Source organism: Rhamphochromis sp. 'chilingali' (genome assembly GCF_963969265.1).
Source record: "Rhamphochromis sp. 'chilingali' genome assembly, chromosome: 10".
NCBI lineage: Eukaryota > Metazoa > Chordata > Actinopteri > Cichliformes > Cichlidae > Rhamphochromis > Rhamphochromis sp. 'chilingali'.
The window spans coordinates 25,303,149-25,322,708 of NC_137937.1; the positions used below are offsets into that span (position 1 = coordinate 25,303,149).

The window sequence follows — 19,560 nt, forward strand, 5'->3', positions numbered from 1 at the left end:
ATCTGGGTGTTTAATATTGCTAATGTTGATCAAGTAAACAACCTCCACACTTTAGGCTTTTTTAAGGTACTTTTGTACTTGAATGCAGTGTATTAGTTCAGTTTGTCCTGCTGTATTTAGCGCAGATGTGATAAGGTTCTGTATATAGAGCATGTTTACATAGCTCCTTCTCCAGATAAACATATCTGGAAATTGTGTAATCCTGAATTCTTTTCGTTCCAGCTGAAATTGTTTTAGACCACACTATTTTTAATTCCAAACTGCAAACCTTTGTGAATGTAAGCATGCACGAGTCTTCTGTCAATGAGATCAATGAGATTTTATTGTCCCAAACATTGTAATTTTAGTCATAATTAACCGAGGACTTCTAATCATTTCATTTAGATTGTATGATTCCACATTTTCACCATGCTTTCACCCACACAAAAAGATTTTTAGCCTTGTAGTATTTATTGCACGGTTTGCCATATGATTATAAACACAGAGTCTCTGCAGGCTCAGAGCGATAATGTAAGAACAGGGACATCTTTCTCTGGGCCACAGACGCAGCAGAATACGCTGACAATGAATCAGCTTCCATCTCAGTGTCACTCCGTCACCTCATTTGCACCTACACGCCAGTGTGCATCTTCCTGGTTAATGACACGAGTTACTATGGAAACACGCATCATCAAGTTTGTGTTTGTTGCCATGGAAATGTCAACAACAACAGGTTTAGAAGAACATCCTGTCTTGCAACAGCACTTCGATGGTTAAAGTGTACCCTCTTGAAACAGAAGCAGGGCGGTTGACTTAGACGTTGTCACACGGGCTGGCATTATCACAATATTCAGCAGCTGCAGCTTATATATTTTGTGAGAAATTATTGATAACTTTAACTTTATACTGCATGCCTTCTAGGTTAAAATTTTAAAGATACGCATGTCCAGTGTGGAAATTTAATTCTACTTCCGTTTGCTCTACAGCAGTTACTAAACGTACCTTGCAGCTCTGGAATGCCGCAAGGACATATATGTTGGCTTCTATTTTAGGAGACAATTTAAACCCGTGAATAAATGAACTGAGTTTGAGTGGTGACTGAAATCTCTTGTGTTGTAATGAGGTGCGATGTTGATTGATGTTGGTTCGACAGGGGAAGTAGTTGTGGTTATAACAGGGGCCCCTGTTGGAGAGTAAACAATTGGAAGGCCATGATCAAAAGCCTCTTCAGTTGGGTGGGGTTTGCAGGTGGTGCACATTACCCTTTCATAGTGGGCTTCTGTAATTAGCAGATGGGAAACACGAGAGAGAGCAATGTGGAAATAGTTTCAATCAGTGTTATTTGGTACTTCTTCATGACTTTGATTATTGTAAACATAGCTGAGGAGTGGGAGATGTTCCCACATAAAAGACAGACAGAATTTAATCCTTAGCCCATGTTTTGCAAACAAAGACTTAAATGTTTTGCGTCTGCATGTGTAAAAATTGCAGGAAAGTCTTAAGAAGGAAGTCCGAGACGCACGTATGCCCGAAAGCCTTGTATTTATTTTTCTCTCCTTCTGAATCTGTCTTCCTCTTCTTGCCGTTGTTTAGAGTTTGACCAGTAGCCATGAAATAAAGCATATCCGTTTAGTAATGGTGTTTTTCATGGCATCTGTGTTGCTGTTTTCTTCAATAAGACGTCACTGTTTCAAATTGCACTCAGCCATAATTGGCGATCTGAACTCCGCCCCTGTGTACTGTTGACAAGGACACATCTGGTTTTCCCTCGTTTTTGTTTTCCAGTCTCCAGTGTGCTTCACTCCTGGTTTATTCGGCCTTTTCCTTTACTCTTTATATCAGTCTTTTTTTCCCCCTTTCTAACTCTGTCTCACTCTTTCTGTGTGTGTCTTTCTCTCTGTGATTTATTGGCAATGAATCAGGGATGAGGGAGTATGCCGAAGGAGAGATGGGAACATTCAGGGAAATGGCTGTTTCCGGCCAGACTTCACATCAGGGTGGGAAAGTGTATGTGCATGTGTGTGTGTGTGTGTGTGTGTTTCTTCGTCATCACCAACTGGGGATCAGCGAAGGGCTGCTTTCTGGCTCTGTCCGCTTTCGTGTAACAGCCCATTACACGAAAGCGGGCAGCCCACTGTTTTTAAATAAAATCCCGATGAAGCTTTTAATACACACAGGAGCACATGTGAGTTTTTGGAAAACATTGCATCCTTCCTTTTCGATAATACATTGAATAAAAAATGACCTTCGGCTTTGGTTGTGATTTTATGATGATTAGTTCTACTTTTTTAAATTTTAGACTTTTCTTATTGAACAATCATGTTATAGTCAGTGTTGGTGTGATGGGAGGTTGAAGGCTGAGGTTTTGTTCAAATTATAGATTGTTATAGTTTGCGAGTGGCTGCTGGCTGATGCCAGGTCACAAAGAGGGTGGCAGACCGAAAAACCACATTGTGATCACTTTGATTGCTAGCTGCAGTCGCATGTGGTTGGACGTTGACTTGTCTGCAAACACTTGCCGTTTACTTCCCAAGTAGTAGTGAAACTCGGGAGTGCGACGTAAACCACAAATGGAGACCTTTCACCTTTAAAGTAAGAGCTGTGTCTTACTGCTGCAATAACAACACACAAGTTTTTATATTTAGAAGTTTTAAAACTTTTACTTTGTCAGTGAACCTTCTCCATTTCTGACTTGCATCATAGCAATCTGCTACCAACCAAAGCAGTCATGAGGATGTTTTCTGTGCAGCATCCTTTACCTCTTTGCTACCAGTTTCACACTAGTGACAGCCACACGTTGGTGGCTGCCACTCACCGTTCTCTAGGCCTGCATGAATGGAGCTTTAGCAATGCATCTCATTACAGTAACTGGCAGTACCAACTCAGAACTGTTTGAACAATACAACATTTTCCCTTTAAACTGGTGGTCTCCAGGCCTGTGTTACTGAGGTCAAAGCTTAGATTCTTTTGTAAATATGATGTACAGATTGTCTGGACTCTTGGGTGTTAGATAAAGAGTTCAGGGAGGCGGGAGGCAGAGTTTAAATAAGGATGCGGTGTGAATTTGAAGTTTCATACACAAAGTGTTTAATATGAAAAACAAAATTCTTGTATTTCTCTTCAGTGGGTTCAGTCATAATCACTTATTTATTTTAAGCTTTATTTTCTTGAACTTTTACATGTGATTTTCAGTTACTGAACCGTAGCAAACCATCTCCACAGTGCAGAGCTTTGTGGGTGTAGTGAGATAGGTGCCTGCAAACCAGAGGGTATTATCTTTGCTTATTAGCTGTGTTTTATCATCTGCATCCATTTATTCTCTTATGCTGTTAGTAATACGTCTTTTGCGTTACACTATTTGAACTTGTGTTGATAGAAATGGAGATACCCTCTAAAGAGTTTTTTCTAGCCATGTGAGTCTTTGGCACTACATATTTACATATTTCACAAAATGCACAAACACTGTACACCTGTATATCTAATCTATGTGTGACTGAACAATGATAAGTAGCCAGAAATTAAATAAACATGAGATAGAATGGGCAGATATATGGACTTTATTCTCCCCCACTCTGAGCTTTTAGTTTTCAGTTTCCAGAAACTGTAGAGAAGTATGAGCACACAGAGTCATTTACTGTCTGCTCAACATATACAAATAACACATTAACCACCTGAAAGACACAATGGCACATATAATGTAGCTACAGATAGGGAGTGAGGGTGAGTCCAGGACATGTTGAGACAATGGAGCACGAGCAAAACAACAGATCAATAAAAGTATCTTTGCAGCTTTGTCATCTTCTGCAGTATCTGTTGTGCAAAGTGCTGACCAGGAAGGACAGATTGTGTGGGAATTGAGGGATCAGCAGCAAACAACTGCTCTTTGATTCACTGTTCTCTCACAATTGCTTTGCATCAATAAGCTGTTGATCCACCGTGACCTTCCGTGGAAACTTCTCAGTCTAGTTTGTGCTTAATTCAATGAATAAATAGTCAGGGATGAAGTAGTTTCATGACAGACCTGATGTCATAATCCATAAATCCAGTAAATGCTTCCTATAATGAGTTTAACTCACGGTGCAGCATAATTGGATATTACTGTATGAAATGACACGCAAAGTCTGTAAAAGTTACACCCAGTTTTCCACTTTCTCCTGCAGTCATGCTGAAAATAGTTTTTCCTAGTGACAGATAGCAAAAAGCTAGACAAAAATAAAGTGAGAGGAGATAATTAAAATTTATCAAGGTTGCAAGTGTTAGTGATGGGGAAGACTTATGTTTAGAGTCGGGCGAAGTGGAGATGGCTCCATTTGTGTTGCGTTAATGAGGGCAGAGACAGAATGAAAGTGAGAGGGATAGAGTGCCAGTGCCTATTTGTCCCATTTATCATTCAGCTGCGTTTCTGTTTTCGGGGTCATTTGAAGCTCACTGGCGCCCTCGTCTTATCCGGAGTTCCCCACCATCTGTGTTTGTGCATTCGTGTATGTGATGTATGTGTGTGTGTGTGTGTGTGTGTGTGTGTGTGTGTGTGTGTGTGTGTGTGTGTGTGTGTGTGTGTGTGTGTGTGAAGTTGATTAACAGTAAAGGCGTAGGGCATATAGAGATCAGCAGTCAGGGCTGACGATGTTGACAAGCTGTTTTATGCCGGTTGTTGCTGCTCAGAGATACCACTGCAAATGGGTGTTTATGTGCACCTGTCCATACACACACACATTAGTGATACTGTCTTTGTGTGCATCCTCTAGCCTTGTACAACTTGCAGCTAAAAGCTTAATCCCAATCCATTTAAAACCAGATCTTAACCTTCAAAAAACCTTTTAAATACATGTCAGAAACTGAGGATGAGCCAAAATGTTCAAACTTTCCAAATGTGTCCTCACCTTAAGGTCTCAAATTCAATTTGGTTTGCATAAATATTGACGTACGCGGACACATGCACACTCACGGACACACAAATATAGAAATATACGAGAAGGCAAAGAGTTTTGCTGAAGAAGAGTGGGGTTGGCGTAAAGAGTAGTTGTATACAACGAGAGTAGCTCCAATAGGCTTTTCACTGAAGTGGTCAAAAGCAAAAAAAAGTACACACACACACATACACACATACACATGCATTCTGAATCCCTGAAGCATTTGAGTGTCATTAAAGTGCAGCTGTGTTTGTCTTTCCAGCACACATGGAAAACACATCAGGGACAGACGAAGCGAGAGAGATCAGCCTTCTGAATATGTCTGCCACAATACGTAGAAACAGAGCACCACACTTTGTCACTGGCACAGATCCCCATCGTTCATTTTGGAGTCTGTTCAAACACAAATGTAGACATTTGAGTATAATGCAGTGCTATAAAACGCAGTGTAGCGCAGAGGTCGCGATGTTAAAGCTGGCGACACTTCAGCCGGACATTTAGTGTAGAGTCATGTTTAATATTGGGCTGGGCTGTAAAATGGAAGTAGCTTTTTAATGGTGGGAAATGAATCAATGCTTTTCGCATAAAATCTGATTTAGGCGTCACCTCGCTGTTTTCATCGTTTAGGAAACAGCGCGCAATGTGGTGTTTGTGTGTCTGTGTGTGCGCATATGAACGCAGAGTGATGAGTGCTACAACATCTGTCTTTCCTGGTAATGACTGGGGAGACTACAGCGCCTCCGGGCATCCCCGACACATTTAGTGGCGTTAAGAAAAAAAACTGCTCACACACAAACATTCACACATGTACACAAAGTAATGTCAGCTGTATGCTACTAGATCCAATGATTACAGAAATCCCTGTGAATGAGTGCAATAATATTACTCAAATATTTGACACTAAGTGTCTGATGTGCGGGTGCAGTGTGAGAGAAACCCTGGCTCATAATCCCCTGTTCTTCATTTGTTGGGGTTACGCTTATTCACTCCATGTGAGTGGGTGTATGTGCTAATGGCCGCATTGGCTTTCCTTTAACGTTAGAGACATTTTAAAACTGTTTGAGAAGCAGAGATAGATCCATCACCTAACTGTGACTTCACTAAGAGGCTTGTTGCCAGAAACCCCCGTTTTACAAATTTTATGGCCCCCCTTTGAGACCCATTGAGGTACTGGACCTCTGTGGGGTCTCCGTTAAGTGTCTGGCACCAGGATTGGATTGGAGTCTGGGGCGTTTGTTGGTTGGGTCCGTGCTTTGTGCTCTTTGTTGTGTTCGCCGTTGTGTGTGGTAGCTGGTTGGATTGTCCCGTTAGGATGGCTGCTGCCATTGGGGAGTGTCGTTACCATGGAAGTGCATGGTTGGTCTGGAGCAATGTTGTGCTGGGTGGTACGTCTCAAAGTAACATCAAGAACATTTCATCGTAACAAGATAATCAATGTTATTCACTTCACCTGCTAGTGGTTTAACTGCTCATCAGTGGAGACAGATTAAATATGTATTTTCAAACCACTCATTTTCTGAAATATGAGTCAGGTTTTTCCAATAAATCATGTGGTTTATAGAATTGTAAAAAACAAAAAAAAAACAAAAACCAGGGTGTCTTCTATCTGTTAATTTTGCCTAACCCACAGTTTTAAAAATATTTCATTCACACAGGACAAGGAAAAGCTGAAGATCATCACAATTAAGAATTTGGAACAAGGGGCCTGCTGGGAATTATGGACATTTTTAGGTCTGGTTTTAGCTCTTGAAATGTTCTCATAACAAAATGTCACAGACACCGTCGATTCTTGCCCTGTTAAGAAGTAATAAATGCAATAAAACAGTAGAAGAAAAATACTCAAAAACAAAACAATAATTTTGTTGACATGTCAAGGTACCAAAAAAACCCTGCCGGGGGATGACAGGACTCACAGTTTGAATCTTTTCAATGCTCTTGTACTGTCTAGTATTTACAGTCAGATACAGATAAATATTCCTCTCCCAGTCTGTCATATATTGCAAAGCTGAGTGTGATATCATAATAGGAAAAAAGACGGGTTGTTGTGTAAGTTAATCTCTCCTCTTTCTGTTGCGTCTTCCTTCATTCTCTAATATCTTTTCCCCCTTTTGTGTCTGTATGTGTGCGTGTGTGTATCTGGCTCTTTGTGGATGCGCATGACTCCACAGCTGTGTGTGTCTGTCTGTCTGTCTGGGCAGCAGATATCTGGGTTTAGTCCATCCCACATACCTCTGTCAGCTCAGACTGCTTCAACCTACCAAGCCCAGAGTTCACTCATGAGACAACACGCATATGCAGTATACTCCACACATACACACAGATACACAGGCAAGCCACAGGCAAGTTTCTCAGCTCGCACACAAACAAAAAGACACACTGAGACTTAAACTTTGAGCCACAAGAGGATTCATACAGTCTCTTCCTGAACATGACCTTTCTTTTTGATTGGTCTGGCAACATTAGCCTCACTGCTGCCGCTCCTTTGTTTTTGACTATGTCTGGCAGACACCTCCCATTTATCGCCCACTGTGTTTTCTTTTCCACTATGTTTTCCTTTCCCCTATCCTGTTTTTAATCTAGATTTCTCAGTGTATCTTTCAACAAGAGTTGATGCTGTCACTCCAAACTGGAGGTCATTGCTGATGCATGTTTGTGTTTTACCCTTATTATTGTTGTCATCTGAGTAAACCTAGCTTGAGTAGAGTCCTATCTGCCAGTGTGGGTTTGTGTGCATGCTTTTGCCTTCACTGTGTATGCTGACATTTAGAAACCTAACCACATCCAAAATGGCGTGGTGGAACCCTGTTGCACAAGCCGACAAAAGTGCTTTGACCCATTTGCTTTTGTTACTGTGCCCTGTTAACCCCTGTAATTATTATAATTTAGAACAGAAACCACCACTGATATTTATCTGCCAAATCCATTATATGAAAATGGATTTTATTTTATTTTTTTATAAATACTACCCCGGTGGTAATATTTAACCACACCCCATAGGCTGCTCTCACCCTCCAAGTATAGTGCTAAAACAAATGAGATAAGGAAATTAAACTGAGGCTATTTCCAGCCTTTGTCACAATTCATGCATTTATACTTAATGCCTTTAAAGAGAGTGCAGTTTGAAATTTGTGAGGTATTTGAATTGTATTTGTGTCGAGCATCTGGGACGAATCAAATGCTTCAGCTAAAATCTAGCATGTTGATGATTAAATCAAAAAAGTTGCAAGACACTTACTTAATAAGTGCTGGTATCAGATAAAGTTGACATCAGCTCTTATTTGGTAAGTTTAAGGCTTTTTTGTGAACTGCCAGCACGAGTAAATGTTTATATTCAAATTGTGTATAATTTAACAACCTTGTTATTGGAATTTACATATTAAAGGAAAAATCTGCTGTGTATGTGTGTGTCTCTGAAGAATTCACTGTGACTTCTAGGTGTCTGACAGGCATGTATTTTAACTTGTAGATCCACTCGAATTATTTAGACAGGGATAAAATAGTTTGTAGAGCTCTGTTTTAAGTTGCAGAAATCTGTTGCACTGATTTGAAAGAATTATCTGGCTTTGGATATGCATAAAACATTAGTTGAAAGGATCAACTCAAAGTTATGTTGGTATTGTCATTGGATTTGGTGATAAAAATATAGACTATCATCAGGCTTATGCTCTGTCTGCTTTCATAAGAGTTTGTCTCCCATCACTTTGTCCTTGTGTAGCTGCACAAAAAAGCCTATATGCCTCTGTTCTCCACAATCCCTTTCTCCTCACCTCTCTCTTTGTCTAAGCTGACGTCCAGCTGTTTGGTTGTGTCACTGTTGTACAATTGCTACAGAATCCCCCCCCCCCCCTAACACACAAACAGCGGTCCTTTTGTTCTTGCTCTGTTTGAAAGGCCTCTCTCTTTCAAAGGCATACGGGTGGTGCAGGGGCAACACACTCAGCAGCCACCACCGAGACCTGGATTCGGTCTCCTGTTGTAACTGTGACTAGTTGTTTGGGGCACCTGCTTGTAGGTGCGTTGGAGCTAAGGTTGCTTGTTATAACCTTCTGAGAAATGTAATTCTTGTGGCACACTGGGGAGTAGGCTATTGCCTTTCTCTGCCTTCCCAGATTAGCAGTAGCACACTAGGTAGTAAGGACTGTCCCACAGGGGAATTGAGCTTTGCAAAATTGAAGAGAAAAAAGAAGAAAAAAAAAAGGTTGTGCTGATAAGAAAGAAGCCAGGTCTGAATTGTTTGAGGAGTTGTTTCTCTGTCCATCAGAACTTAAACAGAGGATTGTGGGAGGAGGAGGAACAGTAAGAGGGAGGCATCCACTGGAGACAGTTAGATTTGCAGCTTGCGTCAAAGCACAAAGTGCCAGAGATTAATTAAACTTCTCCCTGTTTTGGAGGTGTGTGCATGTGTGAATAAGTATGAGTCAGGGTGGTGATGAGTAGGAGAGAAAACATCTTAATTGCCTTCATCATCAGTGCCAAATTGCAGGAACATAGAATTTTACATAACAAACGCCCCACCTTCTGCAGCGCACAAAGAAAGAACAAAGTGCTGAGGCAGAGATGGAAAACCATCTAAAGAGCAGCAAAGTACACACCTCAATGCATGCTTGTGTATACTTGCACACTCATTTTGTGCAGGTGTTTTCTTTTTTATGTTGTTGGTGCATGTGCTGCTGATTCCCCACTGAGTCCCTCCCTACTTACAGGTCCACTGTGTGTGGTTTTTAAGCTTAACCCGTCAGTCGCAACCCCGTTGTGACCTCATGCTGCTTTTTGATTGGCCTGAGATTGTGAACTTGAGGCCAAGAAAGAAGACGAAGGGGGGGGGGGGGGGGGGGACAGGCAGCTACCCACCCTAACAGCAAGCTGCTGATTAAACATACTTGAAAAGTGATTCATTTACATAATCATGTATGTACATAAGCTGGGTTAAACGTTGGGGATTTAGGGTCGAGAACACAGGCTGAGTGCAGAGTGTATAATAAAGCTGCTCTTTGTATACGCCCTCAAAATTGATTCCAGCACATTTGACTGAGAGAACCTAATTTCGGCACATAGGCTTGTTTGTTTTCTAAATGAGCTTTTCATTCTCGTTCTCACAACGGTGAATATCCCTGACCCTTTGCGTGCTGTCAGCCCATATTTGTGTAGGGAGATAAATGAACAAAATAATTGATTTCAGCAGCTATTGTACTGTGAGGATAAAGCTTCTTCCCCTATATCTGTCCCTCAAAAGCCCTCTATATGTTTTGACCCCCTGAACGATTGCAACAGTAACTCACACAAACGCATGCATATATACTGCCTCATTCCAGCATCTGTAGCTATTCCGGTTTTTTGATTAGGCTGGTTTCCAATTTGGAATGACAAAGAATGAGGGATATTAATGATTAAATTACAGATAGACAGGCACAGTTGTAGGTCATCACCGAGGTCATCAGTCTGTGACCGGCACTATCTGTGAGATCATCACCATGCTGTAGCAACAGCAGGTGTGACATCATTTGAGGAGATGATAGAATAGAGGATGGCTCCATTGCACAAGTTGAAAGGGCAGCATGTGACTCATAGATAACCTTTTAGTATCTCCTGTGCGTGTGTGTGTGGACTTCAATCCATTACCCAAAATTGCTTTACAAAACCTATGTCATCAGACCCTTTTGTAATGTCTTTTTGGACCTTGTGAACCCACAAGATTGCAGTATTATATCCTCACAGTGAATGAATTTATTTTTCTCGAGCCACTTATCATATTTATAGGGTCATCTCAATATTGCTGCACCTTCAGCTAAAGTCTCCCACACTTGTTCCACACCAGCACAGACTTACCACTATTGTGTAACAGGGACCTTTTGCTAATAAGTGATCATGTGATGTTACAATTAAATAAAACGTTTCTTTCTGGGGAAGGTAGTAAGAGTCGGTAGGAGTACACATTGAGAAGCAAAAACTGATTAAACAGTTAAAGTAAAGCAGCGGTTCAGAGATTTCAGAGAAGCGGTTGAAAACGTTCCAAAAAGTACCCAAGACACAGAAAGTTTCTTTCAAATTATTTGGTTTTGGTTATTTTCTTGCCTTTTGATTAGTATTTTATTCTCGGCCATCTGCCCTGTTTTTTTTATGTTTTTTTTCTCCTGCACATTTTAATTTCGTGCAGCTGTATAGAGCAGTTACGAGCTAATTAATAGTGTAAGTGTGTGTGATGCTGTTTATGCTGTCATGTCTGTTGAGAGAACTTTAACAGCTGCTTGGTGTACTGTTCCTCTATCAAGCTCAGTCCTGCCACTATGGTTTGAGCAGATGTACATTTGGGCCTTTAAATCAACTGTTAAAAAAAATAGGCAAAAAGAGATAAAAGAAGCAAGGAGGAGCTTTAATTGAAGGAGCCAGACACATAGTTTGGAGCTCTGAAAGAAAGAGTGAAAGGCAGTTGGTATGGAGACAGGGAGCAGACAGTCATGGAGACAGAGGCAGAGGGAGAAAGAAAGGGAGGTGATCTGAGTAAAAGAAAGAGTGAAACCTTAGTACCTGAGTCGTGGGTTGAGGCCTTTAGCTGCTGGTGCCAGAATGTGTTTTTACGAGCCTGCGGTCAGACAGACATAAAAGGCAGCCGAGCGGCTGAATGGCATCACACACGCACGTGCATGCATACACATGATTCAATGGCCTCTTAGAAATCACAGTTTGGTTTTATAATGTCACAGTTAGTCAATGTCTCCAACCCCCATAATGCAATGTGACTGAACAAGCAGCACATTCTCCCCTGTGGTACTGAGGTAGGTAGGGACGGAACTGAGGGGAAGTAATGGAGGAAAAGAAAGCATTTGTGTTAGTTCAGATCAAACTTTATTTAATATGGGACAAAATCACAAGTCAGAAATTTGATTTAAGAGACTTTATGATCTTCACATCACACAACTTTCTTTATGTTGAGGATATGGAACACCCCCCAGAGCGGGGAGCAAGTCTTCAAGAATTTGTGGTCAACGGCAATGAGACAGAATCAGTCTGCTATAAATTTCTGCTTAATGGGTTGGCAATTACACGCAGTTTGTGATAATGTTGCTATTAACTGAGAAACATTAGTGAAAATCAGAAGTATCTTGCAGTCTGCTGGAAATCCATTGCTGTCCTTCTTTAACTTAAGAATGGGGAAAATTCCCTCCATAATCCCTTATTTCTACAGTCTCGCTAGGAAAAACATTGGTTGCAACCGTGTGCAGTAAACTTGCAAATGGTTGCTTCGAAGACAGTGATCGGGTCTGCAATTACTCGCAGTCAGTTGCCAGTTTCAAAGCAACTTGGGTACATCAAGATGGTGATAAAATGTTAATGACATATATTAATTCTAATGAACGTACATGTGTCTAACGTGCAGTTTATTTTAATATTGTAATTAACTTTGATAAATTGAAGGCAATAGATGGAAAAATTCTATCTTTTGCCAACTATTGTAAATTCCTTGCTGTTTACATACACAGAAATTCAAAGGAGCAGCTTAAATTCTGCCCAAACTTCATAAATTTGAAACAGAAATAATCAGAACGCAACCAACTGGCAACCATTTGAGTCCCTTATTACAAAGAGTCTCTGCAGCACAAACAGACTCAGATTTATTGCGACGTGCTGGCAATCTGTTTTAGACGGCAGTTATTTGAAAACCTTCGCCAATCTGTCTGAAAGTAATTACAGTCAGTCAAACCACAATCGTTTGGAGATTGGTTGCCTCCTACCAGGCAACCTGTGCAATTTCCTTGCAATTAAAAGCGGTTCCAAATGCGAAAAAAATTCAATGCAATCACCATTTTTTTTCCCCTAGATGTGAGGAGGTTTCCACTGTAGTGGGAGTGAGCCATATAGGGACAAAAGAAACAGAAGGGCATCAGAGGAGGTCGGATACCTGGTTGGACAGGTTTATTGTGCAATATGTGTTATGAACAACATATCTGTCCAACCAGGAAGAGTTAGAAGATATGCTGAGCATTATAGTAAAGTTGCAGTTAGAAAAAGAATATCAGTACTCCTAAACTGATACTCTTACTACACAAGATTTGACAAGAAACAACACAATCTGTAAAAAGTGTTAGTTATAATCCGTACCCTATCAACAATAGTTAGTTTAGCCTTGAAAGATAACTTCATAGAGGAATTACAACAAAACGGAAACAAAAAAGGAACAACTTTTCAGTAGTGCCTGGCTATAACTGATTTTTTATTTGTTTACATAGCTTGAGATGATTTGATCTACCACATTTTTTCCGTTTTGCAGGCTTTAATTTTAGTATAAAGTAATTCAGGATGTAGGACGTCTGTTTTGTCTGTCGTCTCCTTTCTGTTGTTTGCCTTTGTTTCCTGTAACCGTTGCTGTCGTCATTCCCCTTTTTATTTTTATTTACAGTTGTAATTGGTTGCACGCGTCTTATAATGGAGTGGAAGCAAAAAACACACCAAATAATAAAGTGCTAAAAAAAAAAAGGATATAGAAATAGAAGCATTTTTAAAAATTCAAATCAGAAAGCAGAAACGTGGGCGAAAGCAGGGATGATTCACCCACCAGGGGTTACTTGAGGTTATTGCAGTAATGTGATTGTAAATGGTGATTGGCTGCTTGAGCTAAGGAGAATAAAAGAGGTAGAGATCCTGACCTGATTTAACACAGAAGATGTAAAGGTTATATTAATGTTTTGAATCTATTTGTGCATGCATAAAGGCTGCAGAAAATTGACATGGGCTCGCTGTCCTATGTACTGTACAGAACAAGAGTCCTGTTGCCATGGAAATGCTGAACAAGTGATGGATTGTTAGATAGGCACAGAAAGGATTTAAGATTTACCTTTTCTTAAAAGAAAAAAAAATCATTATTTTTGTTTAGTTTTTCACAATTTTAAAGAAGGAGATGCAGTGGAGTCAGCTGCCCCTCGTTATCGCTCCTTATGGTGATCAGTATTAAGGATAGAAATCCCACAATAAAGCTTCTGTTGAGCTTCACGTGATTTTGTGCTGTGCAAATGTGTTACACCGCAGCAGTAGTATGACTAATACAAGTCCCATAGTCCTATACACCCACACGTATGTACTGACACACACGCACACAAAATGTAGCTGCTTCTTTCTTTTGACTCTCAATTACTCTCAAACTCTAATTTTCTCCAACTCTTCCCGCTCTTATAGGAATACATGCACACAACTGTATATATACACACACACTCGCACCTACACACAAGGCAATATATACCTTATTTCATTTATAGTTTGGGGTGGATATCATATCCTGTGTCTCATTGAGCTGTCAGTCACTGAGGCAAACAGTGTATATTTGCGCATACATGCGCTCACCTGGGTGCGTGTGTCATTGTGTATGTGGATGAATGTGTGCGTTTGTGCATCTGAGAGGGAGCGACTGTGAACTGTGTCCCTCCTGACATTCCTTAATTTTAACAGACAGCATGGGAATGTAATGCTTCTTTAATTTGGTCAAATTCTTCTGTGTGTGTGTGTGTGTGTGTGTGTGTGTGTGTGTGTGTGTGTGTGTGTGTGTGTGTGTGTGTGTGTGTGTGTGTGTGTGTGTGTGGTGAACTTTTCACACAAATCATTGCGCTAGAGAGGGATATGTTTCCCCCGTCAGTGGGGTTTTCAGCACTGTACTATTAAGTGCTATTGTTAGGTACCAATGACCTAGCGAGAGTGTGTGTGTGTGTGTGTTTGCTTTCTTCTATTAGCTGTTTGTGTTGGTGTGCCATTCTCTACCCATTAATAAGGGAGTACTCATCCGTAGAGTTCACCTTTTACCCACAACCGGTCTTTCTCTTCCTCTCTTTCATCCACTAACACACATGTCCACGCTCAGGCTGCCCTGAAGTCAGAATTTCGTAAAAGCCCAGCAGTACAGCAGTTCTCAATCCATAATCCATATTTTAACATGAAACATAAAAGCGGATTAAACGCTTACCAAATTCTTATTATTTATCACATCATTGTGATAACATTAATGAGACCTTTTATATACATTTACATAATGTTATGTAAGTTGTACAGTCAGTCCTACAGGCGTAGGAGGAGACAGCATTGTGAATAAGTGCTATATCACTCACTTCAGATTTCCACCTGATACAGGCTTCTCAGGTTTGCTGATGGATGCTGCAAGGCTTAAAAGAAAATGAGTTAAAGCAAGTTGAGCAAGTAGCTACTCTTAACCAGGGGTTCCCATATCTCATATTTAAAAAGTCAGCATTTATTAAAGTATCAACACTTTAACATCACAGAAGGTTTTGGGTTTTTATTAAGCTACTTAGAAATGCTGTATATTCATGTTTCTTCCACTGCTCAACCAGTGCAATATGTAAAATATCCACCGACAATTTGTTGTCTTACTTTTGCATAATTGTTGGTTATCGCAAACCCCAGAATGAAATTGACAGGTTTTACAAATCTTTAAAATTTATACATTTTCACAAAGACCACAGTCATGTGGACAAATGATGCAAATCTGGTTTCCCTGTTTTAAAATAACTCGGTACACAACCACATACCTCAAATACAAGCAAAATATACACTTCAGGATAAATTGTATAAGCCACAAACAACCCACCTTTTTCTTATGTTGCACCAACGTGAATGCAGCGTAGGTGTGTGGGAATTTTTTTGGTTTAAATTACACAAACCAATATGAAATGTTCCCTACTAACCAGAACCTTTTAGACCAAATAAATACCTGCCCACAGAAGAAAAATAAATAGCCTTTTTTTAACCAGTGAACGTTCCCTGTCATTTTTTTCTGGCTTTAATTCAAGTCATTCAGTTAATTTTTTTTTCTTTACAGACGGATCAGTGGGGGAAAAAAATGGTCATGACTTTTTTCCCCCATAAGTCCCCCCCAAAAAATAATGACCAAAAAACAGTGGACCTAATCCTCTTCTGTAACTACCCCATCTAAAAGAGTCCTTGTAATTTAAAAAGTTTCCTTTTGTTTCTAACTTTAAAAATTTTCCACCCAATTAAGTATCCACCGTTTTAAAAAAAGGATTTGAATAAATAAATAAAATGCTTGAGGTAGGGAACTTGGCAAAAATGTGGATTTAGTATGGAATTGATTAGGAATTTAGGAGTTTTAAAGTTTTTAGTTGTAGAAGTAAGGATCCCTACCCAAGTAATCATGGGCTAACTAATTATGCACATAATAAGGTTTTAAAAAAGTGCAGTATTCTCCTCTGAAGAACAGACAGAAGGAGTATAAAGTAGCTTAAGTACTTTAGTTTGTTTGTGTTTTTGTTGATGTATGCTCGATAGTGTTGGTGTGGTGTGATGGTAACTTCACCATGGAGATGACAACTGATGAGGGAGACGATCGTGTTTCAATGTGTACAGTGTCTGTGTGCGCGCGTGCGTGTGTGAGGGTAATAATAACAATGTAAGTTGGTTTGTAATGTACCATCACTGACCAGGAATTTGCTTTTGGAGACACTGTTGCAGACATATTGATTACCACCATGGCAACACAAATATATACAACACACAACAGGCTTTCACAGTCACCGCAGAGGGATGTGAGGAGAGAAAGAGTTAGAGAGAGAAAGACAAAGAAAGAGCTTGCTCCTCACTTTTTAAAGGGAAGGGTAGGAGAGTGAGAAGGATCATGGGTGGGCCCCAAAGAGACTCTTTAGAGATGGAGACGGCACTTTAGAAAACACTCAGCCTTCACAAATTGGAGGGAGGAGGGATGAGGAGCGAGGAGAGTCAATAGAGGGTGAAGAGAAAGACTGGATATCAGATTTTCCACAGAGCTGGATGATCGTCAGTATTTGTGTGTGTGTAGCAGCGATAGTAATGTTTGATTTGAATGTTTTCCAGCTTGAGTCTGAGTGTTATTCCCTCAGCCTCAACAGGTACATGCTAAAGTACTTCCTGGTTTTAGATCAGGTATTTCCCAGCAGCACTAAGGAGGTTGTTTACCATAAATAGCTTTCAACAGACTGCACAAATGTAGCTATTCATCATGCATTTGCTGGCTGCGTTCACCTCAATAGAAAGAGGTAATCGTATCCAGAAAGAGCAGAATGTAGCTTTCTCCTCTGTGTCACTTTCTCTTCACTTCCACGCACCCTGCCTCTCTCAGTTGCGCATGCACGCACGCGCACACACACACACACACACACACACACACACACACACACACACACACACACACACACACACACACACACACACACACACAGCCACTTCATACTTATTTTCACATTAGTCTCTGCGGGGCCTTCAGCCATTAATTGTGTCCCAGACTGGGACCACAGAAGAAGTGTGGCCGGTAGTGCTGGGTGTATCCAAGAGAGAGGCAAGCAAGGCTGGGCACAGCTGTCTCCGGAGGAGGAAGCCACTCTCTCATATCGTTGCCCACATCCATCCTCAGAATACTCATCTAAACTCACTGTCCCTGAAGATGGCAATCACAAGAAGAAAATAGATTGTTTCCTTCAGGTCTACCTCAGGATAACACAAGCAACATATGCACGATTAGGAAGCAGCAGTCAGGCATCTAGTTTTTCCTGAAAACCTTTTAGTCTGTGACATTGATACAGTGGGGGATTTCACCGCAGTCTCGCAGCCTACGAGCAGAAACGTTGTCAAAGATGCCCCCCCCCCCCCCCCCCCCCCGCCCAAAAGTGTGTTCCTGAACAGTGCTCCTCTGAGTTTCTCTCCGATAGAACAAAATCAAAAAAGACAACTTAATTTCTTTGCCCTAATATTTTCCGTTCATCTGTCTTTTGCCTATTCTGTAATATTTCCCAGCTGTACAAGATTCACTTGATTTACCATATTTATTTAATTACCACTTCAGCTGTTTTATTATTCCACCATTTCCTCTGTTTGAAAGGCGGCATTAATTGCCTGACTTTTATTGATGTATTTTTTTTTTTTTCATCAAAGCTTTCATTTCACGGAGGAGAAAATCTAACTCGCGGAAAATAATGCAAATGTGCTTATGTGTGGGTGCACAGGATCCAACATGTAAATGATTCAGCTAGTCTTGATAATTTTTGCAAGTTTGGTAATTTGAAGCTGCTGGTGTAAGGAAAATGTGAGTTTTCCCACCCCTTGTATTATTTAATAATGCCTCAATATGTTTTATGAGGCTGGCTAGATTAGTCAGAGCTATTAATATCATAAACCGTTGTCTCCTCAGCTGACGTCGGACCAGCTAGTGATGCTTCTGGAGCTTCTGTTGGAGGAATCGGAGTTAAGCGTGGCATCACTTCGTGCTCTGCAGAGAACCTACAGTCTGCAGAATCAGGACGCTGAGGTAAGACCACACACTCGCTTATTCACTCATACAAACGCAGACACATGCTCAGACAAGTGAGCATATTCACCCAACATTTACAATCCCCTCCGATAATAAAAGTAGCTTTCCTCTCCGTGCACATCTTAAAGCATGGCACTTAGTAATGTGTTGTAAATTCTGTTGTAAGAGCTCTCTTCTTTACAGCAGCCATTACTGACTAAATCCCACAAGTATTTGCTTCATTTTTTAATGTTGAACAAAGTTCCTTAATGGTACTGTTAACAGTGTTTGCCTGTGTGTGTGTGTGTGTGTGTGTGTATGTGTGCATACTTTTCACTGTTTGTACTCTCTGGCTATGTGTGTATGTATGTGTGTGCGGATGATCAAGTGCTTCCTCTCAGTACAGGAGCGCTGTGAAAACACAGCTGTGCCCGAGCCTGTAAACTGTCCACGCTGACTTCCATCATTAACACATGGCCTCTCTTGAAAAGAAAAATTTGATACATATTTAGGGTTTTTTTACGAGTTATTATTAGTTATATGAGCTGTTTTGTTGGGGCGGTAATGTATATAATGGAGCTCAGATGTTCTGTTATATAGAGGCTGCTCAATTGTGGTGCGTTTCCACTCATTTACTTGCTGGAATCTGAAATCATAAAGGCGTGATTTTCCCTAGCAGGTCCACGTAGCAAGCAGTGTGTTGGAAGCTGGAAACATTCCTTAGGGATTTTGGTCCATATTGACATGATAGCATCACACAGTTGCTGCAGATTTGTTGGCTGCAAATCCATGATGTGAAACCACATCCCAAAGGTGCTCTATAGGATTGAGATCTGGTGACTGTGTTGGTCATTTGAGTGCAGTGAACTGATTATCTTGTTCAAGAAACCAGTTTGAGATGAGCTGAAGTTTGTGAAATGGTGCATTATCCTGCTGGATACACTGTCTTCACGAAAGAATGGACATGATCAGCAACAGTACTCAGGTAGAATGAGGAATTTAAGCAATGCTGAGCTGGTACTAAGGGGACTGAAGGGTGCCAAGAAAATCACCCACAACATTACACCACCAGCATCAGCCTGAATTATTGATACAAGGCAGGATGGAATCATACTTTCATGTTGTTTATACCAAATTCTGGCCTTACTTTCCAAATGTTGCAGAAGAATTTGAGTGTTTTATTTTTTAAGCTTCTGTTGTCCAGACATGAGTGGCACCAGTTGTAGTCTTCTGCTGCTGTAGCACATCTGCTTCAAGGTTTGATGTGTTGTGGCATGCTCTTTTGCATACCTTGATTGTAACGAGTGTTTATTTGAGTTACTGTTGTCTTCCTGGGCATTCTCCTCTGACCTTTGGCATCAACAAGGCATTATTGTCCATATTTTCAGTTTTTCAACC

The 19,560-nt window shown here is 40.6% G+C and overlaps 1 protein-coding gene across 5 annotated transcripts in view; it reads left to right on the forward strand.

Annotated features, from left to right (window-relative positions):
- The window catches only part of aopep (aminopeptidase O (putative)), a 92,158-nt gene that overhangs the window by 56,086 nt on the left and 16,512 nt on the right, over positions 1-19,560 (forward strand). For all 5 annotated transcript variants that reach the window (XM_080893639.1, XM_080893642.1, XM_080893643.1 and 2 more), the window contains one exon: positions 18,064-18,180. In XM_080893639.1, coding sequence (XP_080749765.1) covers positions 18,064-18,180 — 117 coding nt within the window. The remainder of the gene's footprint in view (positions 1-18,063; positions 18,181-19,560) is intronic.